Source organism: Nannospalax galili, unplaced genomic scaffold, assembly GCF_000622305.1.
Source record: "Nannospalax galili isolate Female #2095 unplaced genomic scaffold, S.galili_v1.0 scaffold136, whole genome shotgun sequence".
NCBI classification, from domain to species: Eukaryota; Metazoa; Chordata; class Mammalia; order Rodentia; family Spalacidae; genus Nannospalax; species Nannospalax galili.
Window position 1 is genome coordinate 3,021,284 of NW_008340872.1, and position 17,025 is coordinate 3,038,308.

General features: G+C 36.4%; 1 protein-coding gene and 1 non-coding gene across 9 annotated transcripts in view; both read right to left on the reverse strand.

Annotated features, from left to right (window-relative positions):
* Son (SON DNA binding protein) overlaps positions 1 to 17,025 on the reverse strand; it is a 37,617-nt gene that overhangs the window by 6,469 nt on the left and 14,123 nt on the right. For 4 of the 8 annotated variants that reach the window (XM_008835951.2, XM_008835952.2, XM_008835954.2 and 1 more), the window contains 5 exons: positions 14,517 to 14,677; positions 12,340 to 12,486; positions 11,855 to 12,043; positions 5,022 to 5,132; positions 3,388 to 3,504 (listed from right to left, as the gene is read on the reverse strand). In XM_008835951.2, the coding sequence (XP_008834173.1) occupies positions 3,388 to 3,504; positions 5,022 to 5,132; positions 11,855 to 12,043; positions 12,340 to 12,486; positions 14,517 to 14,677 (725 nt within the window). Of the gene's footprint in view, positions 3,251 to 3,387; positions 3,505 to 5,021; positions 5,133 to 10,973; positions 11,754 to 11,854; positions 12,044 to 12,339; positions 12,487 to 13,475; positions 14,286 to 14,516; positions 14,678 to 17,025 lie in introns of those variants that run through there. The other 4 variants (XR_003849974.1, XM_029564887.1, XM_008835953.3 and 1 more) reach the window with 4 other exon arrangements.
* On the reverse strand, positions 12,640 to 12,750 carry LOC115070881. The gene has a single exon (XR_003849985.1). It is a non-coding gene; the product is annotated as a U6 spliceosomal RNA (small nuclear RNA).

Consider the following 17,025-nt stretch of genomic DNA (forward strand, 5'->3'; position numbering starts at 1 on the left):
CAAGTTTCCATACAGAGGGGTGAAAGTTCACAGGTTATTCTGTGAACAATCATCTCTCTTGTATCCAACCCACTGAACCATAATTTCCATCAAAGCAGCAAACCACTTAATGTCCTATGCTGCACAACTATGTACATCAGCATGATCCACAGCCAGTGATCCTCACATTAAGAAATGTCCAGTGCCTCTTTTTAAAAGGCATCCATGCACATCTAACAGAACTGAATTCTACTGTTTATGTGGCTGGTCTGTCTGTCTGTCTCTCTCTCTCTGTGTGTGTGTGTGTGTGTGTGTGTGTGTGTGTGTGTGTGTGCGTGCATGGGGGAGGTTCTTTCAATTAAAGCACATCCAAATCATTTCCCATTGTTACTACATTTTAGGTTAATATTCTCTGTCAAATATACGCCAAGTCATTCATGTATCAACAGGAGTCACATTTTGGTAGTTCAGCAAACAAGTGTGCATTATTATTATTTCCTATATCAGTAATACTAAGATTAAAAGTTATTTTCACACCATAGTAAAATATATAGTTTTCCCCCAGCCTTGAAATTAAATGCTGAGGAGAAAAACATGCCAATGACATGTGATTAGACATTAAGTTCAACAAGGTGCTCTGATGGAAGGAGGCAGCTGTGGAGGTAAAAACATACCCCTGGTTCAGTTCCTTATTTGGTGCAGGCCATGCATTGTAGATGTATAAAGAGAAAAGTTAGCTGATACTTGGATATCACCTGCCTTGATGCTACACACCTAGAATGACTTTTACTTACTTCCAGGTTCATCTGCCCCTCTTTTCCAGGAAACACTCCTAAAAAAAAGGGCAACTGTACAGACAGAGTACAATATAAATCCCAAAATAACCCAGTTTTCCAATTCTGCTTCTGTTCTCTAATACATTTTCTCTAATACATTTACCTATTTCTTTACTCAGTGTGTATACAGTTCATACAAAATCTGATTCATTCAATGAGACCACAATAACGATTTTTGTAAATTCACCTCCAAATCATTAAGTCAGTTTTTTGACATGTTTTACTCACAAATGAGAATATTAATAAAATATTCCTCTTAATCTGAAAATATCTTACAGCAAACTAAAGAACACAAAGTGCTGGCTGGCATCCTCTGGTTTTTAATACGTAGTAACAGTGGTTTGGCTACATGAAGGCCAAGACAAACCAAATGATCATTTCAACATTTCTTACACATTTAGAAGGTGCAGACAGTATTGATGATACCTATGAAATTTGCAGTTGCCTAATGATTTATTATAAGTGTTCTGGCCTATTTTAATAAAATAATTCTCCCCTCATTGATATTAAGCAGATATTCAGTATTCTTTACACATGAACGCTGTCCTAAGAGTGTTGCTTTTTTCTACAATTTAAAGCTTGGTCTGATAATTTATCAAAATAATTTGCTTTCAAAAAGATATTCAACAGAAAATGCAAAGCATTTTTAAAAGGTTCTACTAAGCATTGACTACTTAGATCAACAATACTGAAACTGTATTTAGGTGAAAGTTTATAGGGAGCCAACTGAATCAGTAAAGATTCAGTTTGTAAAAATTATATGTTTATATGACACACATAAACATATGGCAGCATGTGAAGTCCAAAATTTTACTTGGAAGTGGAAACACTTCCAAGGTTTTATCTAGCAATTTACATTAACTTTTATAGCGCACATAAACACTTAAAACTGTGTCTAACCTGAAATATTAAACATTTAGCTTCAAGACTGGATACAGTATCAGTCAAACAAGGCTGAAGGTGTAGCTCAGTGGTAGAACACATGCTTAGTCCATAAGCAAGGCTCTGATTTTAATATACAATACCAAAAGAAAAGCAAACACGAAATTCTTTCACTAAGGTGAAAGCCACTTTTAACTATGAAGTATTAGTATATAAAATATAAAGTTAATCAAATTTAAAAATACTTTTGCTAATTATCCTCTTATCCCAAAACTAGTCCCTAGTACATATTAGTGCAAACAATTCTTTTTTTAAAAAGGCACAATGAGGCTGTGCAATATCTTATGTTAATTTGTTACTAAGACAATCACAGGTAATGTTATCAAAACTGTTAAGGTATTAAAATGTCCAGAGCAAATTCAGCTCATCAAATGGTACACGTTCCAATTCTATATAGGTCCCCATCACATCACTGATTACCACTCTCTAAGGCAGTAATAAGAACTTGTCTCCCTCCACTCAACACTTGGAGGAAACTCCAAAAAATTACTTGCCCATGATCACACAAGGAGTCAGGAGTACAGCAGGATAAAGAAACATTCCCAATCCAACAGACTATGCAGCCTCCCAGTTTCAGCACTGCTATGGTGCCAGTACTCCTGAAACAAATTTCCCATCACCCATCCAGCCAACCACAGACCTTCACCACACAGCGTTTCTTCAGAAAGCCCTTTTTTAGCCACCTAAGACTCCCCCAACAATGAGGTAGTCGTAGGTGGAGTTGACACATCTCACTGCAGGAATCTGAGACCAGGAGCACCTACATCTTCACAGCACGAGATGTCCGTCCTCTCCCTTGAGTTTAGGGTCTTATATGTCCTGTTTTTTCATGAAGTCAGTGGTTCTCAAACTGAGCCTGTGGATCACCAGAGGCCACCAGGACCTACATGGTGGTCCACAGGTAAGTTATCTCCATCCCACCCTCTTACCACCCTTCACAAATGCCCACCCCACACTCCAGCCAACCTCCCCCAGCCATTCAGTCCCATGGCAAGTTTACCACATGCAGTGCTAATACTAAGGCCTCCCAACCGCTTGCATTATATCCAACAGGTGACCACCATATAGGGACCTGGGGCTGGAAGTCACAAAGGGTAGTGAAGTAGCAAAGGGTTCTCTTATTTTAAAAGGGTGCAGGCACTAATGATAGGACAAGGATAGAGGAATGGAGGAATGGAATATTAGGAAAAGGGCTCTTGGGGATAGTGATCCACCAAAACTAAACCTGTAATAAAGTATCCCGTGATGAAAAATTTGAGAACCACTGCTCTGAAATGATTAGGTTAGTAGTCCAGCAGGAACTGTGGAATATTCTGAACAAACAGCACCTAATACAGTTAGCATTCAAAACAGTTAAGTAAAACCACCCCCACCAAAAACAGCAGCAAGAAATAAGAAAAAGAACAACCTTAGGATATAAAGTGAGTGGCTCTTGAGCCATATTTATACATTTGGCATTGTTTCACGATTTCGGTCCATCTTCAGTGTCCATCCTGGAGCATATACACAGCAAATTTACTCAGGAACTTTGGTTAGTGTCACGTGCCTCTTTGTACATTTTAAATGAAAGACTATCCAAAAACCCTTAACTTTGTATTTTTTGACAGTTTGTATGTGTATAATTGTGTACCTTTTTAATCCAGGCTTGGGCACCAGTATTAGCCAGCTGTTCCTGTGTCAAAACTTGTACTCCTGTACTTCCTGTGAATTGGCCAGGAATAGAATTCAACTGAGCCCAGGCATCAATCTGAAGAAAAAAGCCATCTTGATTAAGTAAAATTATTGATCTGCTAAACAGTGCAGCATTTAGTTCACTAAAGACAATTTGTTTCCTAAAAAGGCCAAGTAACTAAATATTTTAGATTCAGTGGTATCCTAAGTCTTCCAAATAAGCATTTCTACAACATTCAGTGAATTCCTTTAATTCAAAAGAAAGTATGAGGTATATCTCCAACTAAAAAAATATAGGTATAATACTCATTCTTTAAAATACCACACAGATACATGAAAAACGTAGACAAGTTCATGGGGCAAAAGAATCTCTGCATTTGCTATTTGACGTATCTCATACAAATGCATCTTAATAAATGCTGTGACCACCTAGATCTTTGACTAATTCCTTTGGGATAATATACACAGTAAGACTGATACAAGAAATCAGTCAAGAAACAAAAAAGTGGTTTTTGGGGTTTTTTGAGGGGGAGGCTTTTTGAGAGAGTTTTTCCTGTAGCCACAGCTGGCCTAAAACTTATGTAGCTAGACCAGCTGGCCTTGGAGATCCACCTATCTCTGCCGTGCTGAAATTAAAGGCGTGTGCCACCACACCCAGCTAACATTTTTCTTTAAAAAGTAGACTATATCAATCACCAGTATTTCTTGTGGGGGCTGGAGAGATGGCTCAGCAGTTAAGAGCACTGACTGCTCCTGCAGAAGACCCAGGTTCAATTCCCAGCACCCATGTGGCAGCTAACAGTTCCAAGGGATTTGACACTTTCTTCTGAAGTCCAAGGGCATTACACCACATGGTACACTTACACACATACAGGCAATATACTCATACACATAAAATATTTTAAAAATTTATTGTGGTATAGAAATAGCTGTCATTCATAGTCTCTAGTGTATACTTGGTATTGCCAGCAATGTTACTTCCTACCTGAATTTACTGTTTCTAATAGATTTAACATAGAAAGGTAAAATACAACTAGAACAGCTAGCTGTCCACTATTAAATGCACAAACTCTATTCATATGGTTTGGTTTGAATGCCAATTCTCCTACTTAGTAGTTGTATGTTCTTGGCTATCACTTAACTAACTACTCTTTACTGAAGTTTGCTGAGCTGAAACATGGGACCCAATAGTAATAGCTAACACCTCATAGACTTGTTGTGGGTGCATAGCCTGTTTATACATCAGATTGTAAACTCTGAGGGAAGTGTATTTTCTATTTTGTTCTCTCAAGAATAGTTCCTGTCACATAGTATATGATAAACATTGGTTAGGTCTAAAGTCACTTTTATGTATAAAAAATTACAATGAAACCCATTTTTTGGTATGTTAATTTTTTTTTAATTTTTTTTAAAAATAAATGATTTTGGGCTAGGGATATAGCTCAGTGGTACAGTGCTTGCCTAGCATATGTGTGAGTATTAATTCAATCCCTAACACACCCAAAAATGATAAATGGTTTATCACATACGTTTTAATAATTCAACCAATGAATTAGTGAAATTCCCATTTAGCCATTAAAACCAGCTACATACCCTTTCTTGAGCTCGATTTAACATACTCATGGCTTCAAGGTCAAATGCATTCTCACTGAGTCTCTTCTGAGCAAGTGCCCGTTCACTCATTGCTGTAGAGATGTCCACAGGCTAAGAAAGAAAACATAGATAATTATCTCAAATTACCATAGTCTCCTAAATTCTCAAGTGCTACTACCTTTAGTTGGTACATGTCCCCAAAAAAGGTTGTGTATATTAATAACCTTGGAAAGTAAGAAGATTCAAAAAGGCAAAGAAGTACTCTTCAAAAGTAAGCAACACTAAGGTAAGTTAGCTATAAAGTATTCAGAGGCAGCAGAACTCAACCCAAATTCTGACTGATTTCAGTGGGTTTTTTCTACAGTATCAAACTATAACCATTGCATTGTATTATGAACTTAGCTTTCCAAGCCACTTAAGGTAAAATGGTAATTTTTTACTGTCATGCTACAATCTTTGCAAGTTTTCATTTTGTTCAATTTAATTATTAATGTAACTTCCAGAAGTAGCAAACAAACTGGATAAGCAAGCAGAAAGATATTATGTTGTCAGTGTGGCTCCTTAACAGGTCAGCATCTCAACTTTACTGCAGTTGTGCATGGATATATTTTAGTCTGAAGAACCCATTATCTTCAAAGAATATACTCATATGTTATACATTTATTACAATAATCTATAGTAACACTGATTTTTTAAAATAATGTAATAGTCTATCTTTAAAACCTTACTCTAAGCCAGGCATTGTAGCACACACCTTTAATATCAGCACTGGGGAGGCAGAAACCAAGCCTGGGACGGTCTACTTAGCAAGTTCCAGGCCAGTTGGGGCTACATAGTGAGTCTCTATATCTCAAAAACACAAGCAAAAATCTCTAATGCTAAGAAGCTTAAAGTTTAGTTCAGTGGTAAAGCTTCTTTACAACATGTTTGAAGCTATGGGTTTGATCATTAACACCAAAGAATTCTTTTTTTTCTGGGGGGGGGTGGTCTTTTTGAGACAGGGTCTGCCAGTAGCCCCAGCTGGCCTGAACTCACTGTGTAGACCAGGCTGTTCTTGAACTCACAGAGATCCATCTGGCTCTCCCTCTCTAAGTCCTGGGAGTAAAGGTGTGCACCACTGCACCCAGCAACACCAAAGAATTCTTAATAAAAACAAAACATCTTTGCGATAAGGAGAAATAATTTTAATGTTTTAAGCATTATTGGAACAAATTTTCAGAAATTTGTCAGGTTAAAAGGTTTATTCACAGAAGAAAAAAACTTGTGAAGCATTTGAGTTTTGTTTATAATTAACACAAATTGAATTCTATCAATTCATTAATTTTTTTTCTTTCAGTATCATATAACCTATTAATAATTTCTGGCCATTTCACATAAGAAAATAAGTTTTTGGAAAATGTATCTGATAAGGATTTACTGTTCTGACAAAGAATCATCAGATATTACATGGACATAACAAATATAAGGAAGTCATAAAATAGTTAACAGCTATTAATTCTTTTAAAGATAGAGAAAGCTGAATGACTGAGATTAATATTTTATGCATAAGGACTAAGTATCCTTTTCAGAACTCTGAATTCCCTTACAAATTAATAAGTTACCTTGCTGAAATCACCTGATAATCCTTGGATAAATCAATTTTTTGTTTCTTCCACAAAGTATAAATTCTTACATACCTTCATAAAATGAAACAAACTGAATGTGTGATTACAACTGTTTACTATTAAAAGATCTTATTTGCTTAGTTAACTTATTAAATTATGCACACTGAATATTTCTGAAGCCTACAAGACAAAGTCAGACTATGTTCACCTTTAGCTTCTACTGTAAGTTGATTTAATTCCTAGGACACAAATCTGCTCTGGGTGATTCCTGGGACCTTCAGTGTGGATACAAGTATTTCAGGCCAAAATTTGTCTCCTGTGCTTACCTTGGATGTCACCTAAACTGTCAAGTGCAATTATCCAGATTATTTATGAAGGCCTAGCAAGTGAGACAAAGTGTCTCATTAACCTCCGTAGATGTGCTCTGGTTTTCTCAGCCATCTATCAAACCTAAGTGCTAGGGTGCTTAGGCATAAGTTGTTTATTCTGGAAAGGCTAAAAAACTCTGAAAGCCATGGGAAAAATGTGTGTACTCAGTCCAAATAAAACCTCAATTCCCAGCTATAAGTCATAAAAATGTAATGTGGCTCCAAAAACTAGTTCTTTTCAAATGGAACACAAAAGAATTTACCTATCTAAAGACTTTATCCTTTATAGATATTTAATTTCCATTTTTTCTTAAACTTTACTGAGAAATAACCTAAAAACCCTCTTTTAGCACTAAGATGAAACTTCCTGTCTCAGTATTATTTCATATCAAATTTACATGTCACTGTAGAAAGAATTTTTAATATAGCAACTTTGAAATTTAAATGAATGCAACCATTTTTTTCTTGATGTAATACAACTGCATTTATTCAACAGGCTTACCAAATAAATAAAGCTGCAAGTTCATATCAAAATTTACTTCCAAGTACCAACTTCATTTCATGTTATTAGTGTGAAAACTATATTCAAAATAGCACAAATCTAGATTTTCTTTGGCTATGCATGTTGTTCAGCAGTAAAGTGCTTGCCTAGCATTTGGAAGGCTCTTGCTTGGTTGGACCTCTAGCAGAGACTAAAAAAAGGGGGGATGGGGGTGGACTTTTAAAGATTCTCAAGAGTTTAATCCAAAAGTCTATTTTCAGCTTTTAAAGGTAAATCAGATTATATACTAATACATAAAAAGCCAATCAAAATCCCCAAATGTTACATACCCTAATTAAAAGCACATAAAATATCATAGCTAGTACTTGAAATTCAGGAAATGTGATTAAGAAACTTTTTCAATGACTTTAGAAAGTATTGTAGAATCTTAAACCAGCCTTTAATATTGTTTAAAAATTAAAAATGAGACAGGTTCCATGATAAAAACCCTTCTACAAACTAAGAGACTTTTAAATTTGTAAAATACTTACTGAATTGGTAACATACTCTATATTTCCACTAATAGACTAGCTTCCTACCTAATGTATAAAAATGTACAAAATCTATAAAATGACTATGTAGTAATACTCTTCATTTTATCATGGAAGAAATGTTTAATTCCCTTTTCCTAGGGCTTGTTCTAAAAGATACAATCTATACATGGTGTTCTGAATTACAATTCTCATAATGAAAACTAACCCATTTCTTTAATTTTTATCTCAGATTACTGCTACCTCTAAAATCTGCCATTGTTATCAGGTTATCACATTTCATGACCTATAATTATAAACTATTAAGTGTACATTTTATATATTTTAACACCTTAAAAAAATCCTTCTAAATGAATTTACTCTCTGCTTTTGTTAAATTTGGGTATTTATATAAATAGAACATGCATAAAAGAAAATTTGCAATACAACCACAAAAGAAATCTTATCTATAAAACATCTACATTACTTAGCAAAAAAAAAAAAACCATTAAAATGCGCCAGTTTATAGATGACAAAATGACAACTTCAAAAAGGAAAGCCACACTAATATAGAACATCTCAGTTACTGCGGTTTTTGAAAGTGAATTATGAATATTTTTATTATACAAGATTAGTGTAACTGAGATCACCTAAATGAATTAGAGAGAAAAAAACCTCATTAAACAGTTCAGAGAAATTCAGTATTAACACCCTAAAAACATCTAGGGAATAAAAGAATGAACAAAAAGCTTCACATTTCAGGCTAGCAGTACATGATTCTAGAACGGGTGCTTTAACTTCCAACTGAAATTTTTAACTTACTCCAACAAGGTAGCTTTCCTAAACTTCATAAAACCTGTTTCTAATTTTAAGGGACTTTTAGCTTCACTGGGACAATGTAAACGTGATTCATTAATACAAACCTAACACACTGCTTGAGATAGTATATACTAAGTACACAAAAACTCTGGATTAGTGATTATAAGTGTACTGTTTACAGTATCTTTAATCTTCTAACCAATAAGCCATTGCTAACCTTGACAATGAATATCCCTGAGGACTACTTTTTATTTAATTTTCCAACTTTTTTTCCTTTGTTTATAAATCAAATTCACACAAATATGTTGAAAGTTCTGTAGTCACTCCTTACTGAGGATACTGGTTGGTTTCTGGGTAGGAAGACGATGCTATGGCAGAAGGGCACACAGTCTGATGAGTTGTTTCCCATAACATGGATTTACGCTGATCATCTGTGTCTATCATGTCCACTCATGTCCACACACTTATGTAAGACAACTGGCTGGTTTAGGGATTACAGTGAGGATAATTTGACCTTTATGAAAATAAAATCTGTGACCTTTGCCAAAATGTTTTATGGTCAGACTAAAGAACCACAAACTCCGTTTATTTATTAAAACAGAAAGACTGATGAAAAGTAAAAACTATCACCCAGGTTTTAAAAGGTTGACCATTTAGAACTTTTTTTCTTTAAAAAAAAAAAACTTTATTTGAAGCCCTATAGAATCAAGTCAGTGCTCCAAGAAAATGTCAACAAAGTACTATGTTGATAGGATACTAATTCTACAAATACGGTAGCTAAATAAATGGAATGAACACTATATATTATGAACTTTTCTGAGTGTTTATAATGTTATTGCTACGTAAGTGCAGATTGGAAAACAAACAATCCTATCTCCTCCCTAAAATTTGGGGATTCTTCTCTTCAGAACTAAAGTCAATTTATATAGTCTTTGAGTCTAATACTCTATATAAGCTTAAGGGTTCTGGCATTGTGTTAATCTTCCCAAGAGACATATGCTTTACTCATTTCACTCTGTGTAGACCTTTCTTTTTAAATTTCATTTTCTGACAACATTGCCCCCAGGTATCTTTATAATGCCCTTCCACCTTAATTAAAACCTAACTGCCACCTGTGATGAGACAAAGCCAAAGCATCTCAGTGTCAAGACTGAGAACAGCTGAATCCTAAATTTTAAGTAATAAACACACTTTCTTGAGTAAAAGAAGTATAATCAACATTTACCAAGCACTTTCCCCATTGTTCAACAGAAGTTAAAATAGTCCTAATTGTTTCTTAGGAAAATCTCCTAGAATTCTACAGTATGTTTAAGTCTTTGCTAGAGAAGAGATTTTTGCTTAACTATGTTCTTTCCAACTCTGTTTAAATGCTTAATATGCAATAAATAACTGAAAGCATATATACCAGGTTGTCTAAGTAAATCTGCACAGCCCTCTCATCCTGTTTTATATCCAGCTACCACAAGAAGATTAAGTTAGCTGCAAATGAGTTAACCTTTCCCTCTTTTGAGATGTGCAAGTAGCCTGATTTGGGAATTAGTACATGAGCGCTACTGGTTTTGTTAAAATAGTATGCAAGCTAGCTATCCTTTCTCCTCATTGGTGATGGTATAATTTGCATCAATTGTTGAACACGTGAATATAGACCATTGCTATAAGTTAGTTGCACTGGCCAGTAATGTTTAACTCTACCATACAGAACCGTTCCCATTCAAAATGCCGCAGGTCAAAAAAACTCAGTGAAAATGTCGCCTGTGAATAGCTCTGGGGGGAAAGTACTGCATGAAAAAGTTTCTGATTTGGGTTCTGTTTACTTTCTGATTTTATAAGCAGTATTTATTTGTAGAATTGAAAGTGTTTACTGGAAGATGATGATATGGCCAATGTAGGGAACTTCAAGTGATGAGAATAGAGGTCTCTTAGACCTACATACCCCAGAACTGCAAGAAAAAGTCCTTAAGGGCATCAGATATCTAAATCCAGTCCTTGGACGAATGTCAAGGCTTTGGAAACCAAAGGCAAGAGGTGACGACAACTAGTCTATGGTATCATTTAAAACTCCCACCTCCCCTAGTTAAGTCTCCACCCTCCCCAGATCCCCAAGCGTGATTTTGCACAACAAGTTAAATAAAAGTAAACTGTTTATTAAAAGATACAGCAAAGATACAGATACAGAGATACATACAAAGATACAGATATATATATATTTACATATATATACAGTCTTGCTGTTCTCATGTGCACTGTATTTAGCAGCACATTATTTAATCAGGCGGCATTTTAATGGGGTTGTTTTGACATTTGGCATTGTTACTGCGTCATTTTGACAAGATACAACTACACCCTTGTGGTAATGTCAAAGTGTAAATTCCACTCCTCCAACTTTTAATAGTAGCAAAGAGGGGAAGGAGAAGGGAATGGAGAACCAAGGCTGAACATTAGGTTAAACACAAGAATTCAAAAGGGCTAAGGTAGCACAAGGAAGGAAAAAGTTATTAAAAATCAAAGGCTATCTAAAAACCCAAAGAAATAGTAAGAAACCATCACTTAAGGGCAATGGGCTATATACCCAAGATGTTCACATTGAGCCTACAATGACTTATTTCAACCCAGTTCTTGTGTTGAACCTGAGGATCTGCCTTCTCTTCCCTCAATCCCTCCACCCAATAAAATTGCTACCACCAAAATCTAGAGCTATAGAGCCTTGAAGCAAAACGGGAAGCTAAGTAGTTGTACCTTGGGCTACCTTCCCACAAGTGCATGGAGGGCCCAATGTTGGGTAGGGATGTGATAACACTTTTCTCTGCAATTCGATGCTTTTCACTTTGTGGCTTCGTTCCACAAAGTGAATTGCATCGAGTTACTGTCAAATGAGAAGCTGCGGGTTGTTTCATCTGTCGTTTAACCCGGCCCTGCCGTTTAACCCGGCCCTAAGAAGAGTGAAACAGAATCCAAATCAGATATAAAGTAACAATAAAATGGAAGATTCAGATATAAAAAAAACAAAAATAGCAATATTCCTACTACTTACCTCTGAGGGCAAACTGCTGCTGAAAACATTATCATCATCTTTGTTTTCTTCACCATTTTTCTCGACAGGAACCCACTCTCCATAAACACTATCCGCTTCTTTCTTTCGGTGCTGAGATCCAGATGACACAGGAAATTCTTTTGTTAATGTTACCTGGCTTTTTGGTGGAGTTGGCTTTGCTGCAGCAATCTAAAAAAATAATTGTTTCTTAATTAAAAGCCAACGTAACATATACCATAAATAGTTTTTAAAGAACTTCAATATAATCTGAAGGAAATACTTATTTTTATTTTTTGCAGTGGAGAAATCGCACTTAGGGCCCCACACATGCTGGGCAAAGCATTCTACCGCTGAGCTACATTCCCAACCCTATGTTTAGAGGAAACTGTCACTACTTAGCATATTTATTGTGCTAAATTCCATGTGGATTTTAAACAGTTCCATGAAATGTGCCATTTCATCAATTCATAAACACTAATACTCACATTCAGATTGAAAAAAATGGGCTTGGGTTCACTGAGTTTAAAGGGATGATGATAAAAAGGAGGCTCTTCTTCCTCTTCATCCGAAACATGAGGTTTATTCACTATTATGTCATCATCTTCTTTACTCTGTGCAATCTGTTTGCATTTCTTTAAAGTAAAAACAAAAAAAAATAAATTTGTAGTTTACATAAAATGTAATTTTTTAAAGAATCATAAAATCAACTTATAAAAGTATCAACATTTACAATTACAGATTAATACTTTAGCTTACTATTATTTTTTTCTTTATTATTATCTTTGAAAAATATGGAATGCTTCACGAATTTGCATGTCATCCTTACGCAGGGGCCATGCTAATCTTTTCTCTGTTTCGTTCCAATTTTTTAGTATATGTGCTGCTGAAGCAAGCACACTAGCTATTATTTAAACACACACTGGCTGCTCAGTCAACAACATTTATTGAGCACCTACTATGTGCAGAGCACTGTACTGGGCACTGTCTTGGGAAAAATACAAAAAAAAAAAAAAAAAAAAAAAAAAAAAAATGAAGGCATGGCCCCTGCCCCAAAGGAGTTTACAATCAAAAACTGGTCCCTGCTCCAAAGGAGCTTACAATCTAATACCAGAAACAAAAGAGTACATATACATGAAATAAAGAACCTTTTTACAGAGCAACACATTAACAAGTGCAAACTGATAAAATACAAACTGAGTACATTAAGTGCTAAAAGAACAAAGGCTTAAGAGAATATTCAGGCAGGGTTTGAGAATCAATGACTATTCCTTCAAGAGTCCTAAGCCAAATTTTCAGAAGAAAGAATAAAAACTGGGAAGGAAAAGGAAAGAAAGTCATCTTGGTCAGGTGGTGGTGAACAAGAGAAGAAAAACTTGTTAAAAGGGACATGAGTGCTGAAGATGAGGCAAAAAACAGCAAAATGCTAAGTGTTTATCATAGAGCTTTAGATAATCAGCCTGCATTTGGTAAGTTAGCAAGAGGGTTTTAATAGGTCTTAAGTTGTAATTCATACTAGGTGAGGGAACCAATGAAGAAACTTTATGATCCCCAAATATATGGTAAGACTTGAAACGTTTATGGTACGGTAGACAGTAACTTGTCTCCCCATAAATGCTTTTAAAAATTAATATCTCAAGGACTTAAACTTAAGAATGGAAAATAAGGCATGATGGAGAGGGTGCAGCTGATGCAGTCCAACATATAAAGTCAATTCCTTCCTCATAAGCAAAGGAAGAGACTCCATTTATAAAAAGGTTAGAACAAATTTTGGTAGATCTGTCTATACAAGCAAAATTTCTCACATCTATTATCAATTGAAAATATTACAATAGAATTAAAAAGCTCAATTAGCCAAAAACACAACAATAGTATATCAAGCATGTAACCAATGGAAACAACAGAATATATTGACAGTGGCAGGCTGGCCTAAGGCTAGCCAATAACAAGTTTCAATATATGAAACACTGTGTTATTTCTGGATCCTAGCAGCAATATTTCAGCATCCCCCCCCCCAAAAAAAAAAATAAAATAAAACAAAGCTTTCCCCAAAAGCCTCCATTTCAAAAGATCAAATTTTTAAAAACAAAAATAAGTATATTTAAAATATGTTACTGCCAAAACCCGAACCGCAGGAAGAACTGATAATGGCCGGCCATTATCGCCAATGGCTGGTACCAAACAGCCAAAACCCGAAATGTTGATGCGAAAGAAGTTCCTTTCAGGCAATGGCCAGCTATTCTCATTAATTTCCAAGCTCCGGTGGCAAAAGATCATTTCTGAAGATTGTCTGTGTCTTTGCGTATATGCAGTACACTCGTGGCGATCAGTGAACACGTCGTGAATGGAAACGAAAGCTTCTGCGTGTTGCTCACTCAACACCTCCTCCATTCAAACGAACCGTCCCACTCCTCAGTCAGTTTGGCTTCTAAAACTGGAAAGCAAAAGTAATGGGAAGTAACTTTTTAGCTGGCGGAGCTTAGCCATCCCGGATAATGGCCTGCTAAACAGAGCTTCTGCCGCTGCCACATCTGTATTTCGGGTTTTGGGCACTCGGTGCCAGCCATTATCAGTTCATCCCACAATTCAGGTTTTGGCACGCTCCAGAGTCAACATCCATGGATTAATCCATTTAAGAATAAAAACAAATTCTTCTCTAGCTTACCTCAGTTAGTTCTTCTATAGTTGCTCCTCCAGACTTTTTAGCAACTTTCTCTTCTATTGTAGGTGGAGGCGCAGGCTTTAGGTTTGGTGGTAAAGGAACACCAGCCTTAGCACACATGGCAGCTGCATTAGCTTTGGCTATTTCAAGTAATTGAGCCTTATCTGTAAAAGGAAAAATACAAGAAGCAGTTTTCCTAAAAGCTATACATTTTGTACTACCAAAAATATACAGTAAAATTAGAGGCATCAAGAGGATGGAGAGATGATGACTCAGTGTTTAAGAGCACTGGCTGCTCTTGCAGAGGACTGGGGTTCAGGTCCCAGCACCCACATGATGGCTAACAACCATTCATAACTCCAATTCCGGGGAATCCAACACCCTCTCCTGGCCTCCACAGGCACTACATGACACAGGTGCACTTTCTCATACATGCAAGCACATAAAATACTAAATGTAATACTTTAAAAAATTAAAGACATCAGTGTTCTGTCCTAAAGTAAGTCTATGCTGGGTTTCCAATTCAAATGCTACAAGTGCTTACTATGAAACAACAATAATCACCTAACAACAAATTCCAAGATAAGCCTGCTTTGCAAAGCCAACTTTATATCCCCAAATTACCATGACCTTAAAATTACCCTCATTTCATGCTGAGGATTTAGCTCAGTTGCTAACAGTGCTTGCCTAGCATACACAAACAAGGCCTTGGGTTCAAACCCCAGTACTACATAAAACCAGGATGGGCTGTTAATCCCCAGTCCTGGGGAGGGAGAGAGAGGCGGGATCAGAAATTCAAGGTCAACCTCAGCTTCCCAGGGAGTTAGTTTGAGGCCAGCCTGTACCCTAGCATATTCACACACACAGGCATACCCAATTCATTCTAATCTGACAATCGCTTAATCACTTAAGTCCAAAGTGCCACCTGTCAACAAGCCTTCACTGAGTCAGAATTAACATACCTCTCCACCGTGCTAATGTGCCTCTACACCATTCACTGGGACAATCACCACATTCTACCTTTCAAGTTTTGTCCTTTGGTAAAAGGAGTGCATTACCAATCTCCTTCACTAATTTAATCACTTTGGAGTTACATACTGTTCCTCCCTTCTGAGTAAAAGTCAAGTCAGAAAATTCTTATTAAATTGAATATAAATTCTGCTCTATTTCTTGTCTTTTTCTTTAAACAGTCCTAACCTAAAATGCCCCATCTTTTGGGACAGGTAATCATGTGTTCTTCAAGTTTTAATCATCTCTGCATATTACTTAAAGTAAAAAAATATTAAGAGCATTTTTTTTTTTTTTTTTGGTCTTTTGGAGACAGGGTCTCCCTCTAGCCCCAGCTGGTCTGGAACTCACTACTCACTATGTAGACCAGGCTGGACTTGAACTCAGATCCTCCTGCCTCTGCCTCCAGAATGCTGGATTAGAGGAGTGTACCACCATGCCTGGCAAGAGCATTTTTTTTTAAAGGCAGAACAAATTCTGAACTAATGAATAGCCCTTCATTGAGCTAGTTGCATCACTAATCCAGTTAATTAACTCCCAGATACAAAATTTCTTAATTTTATTAACCAACCATATAATCAAAATTACCTTCACTTTTAACAATCCTAGATTGCCATTTTACATTTTACAGGCACGATGACTCAGCCTGTAATTCCATCAGTCCAGACTTAGAAAAAGAAGTATGTGGGTATGACCTAGCAAAGTGGCTCACACCTTTAAACACAGTACTCTGGAGGCAGAGGCAGTCAGATCTATGAGTTGAAGCCAGCCTATGGTCTAGGTAGCGAAGTCCCAGGCCAGCCAGGGTTACACAGTGAGACCCTGTCTCAAAAAAAAAAAAAAAAAAAAAAAAGAGCTTTGCTACAAGTTTGTGGGCAGCTTGGGGCTACACAGTAATTCTAGGCCAACCTGGACTGCAGAATAAGATCCTGTCTCAAAAACTAGCTAAAAACGTTATTAAGTGAAAACTTTTAAAATTGTTATTTTCAGGGCTGAAGAGATGGCACAGCGATTAAGAGCACTGGCTGCTCTTGCAGAGGACCCAGGTTCAGCTCCTAGCACCCACACAGCAACTAACTACTATGTATAACTCCAGTTCCAGGGGAACTGGACACCCTCTTGTATTTGGTCTTTTTTTTTGAGACAAGAGTCTCCCTGTAGCCCCAGCTACTATGTAGACCAGGCTGGCCTCAAACTCACAGAGATCCACCTGCCTCTGCCTCCCAAGTGCTGGGATCAAAGACATGCACCATCACACCCAGCCTATAAGCTTTGTTTATAAGTGTTTTTCCACCCACTCTTGCTTTTTTAATTCAGGCAAAATGACTTAAGCAATAATATTTAGCAGTGGAATTCTAGTATACTCCAAAGCAGGTCTTTAACCTTTTACACACACTTATCCCTGTATTTTCACACATTATCTAATCATATCTAAATAACCCCAATGCTTCCTTTTGACAAGATAGCACAAAAAAAAATTAAATTAAAAAAATAAGGAGGCTTA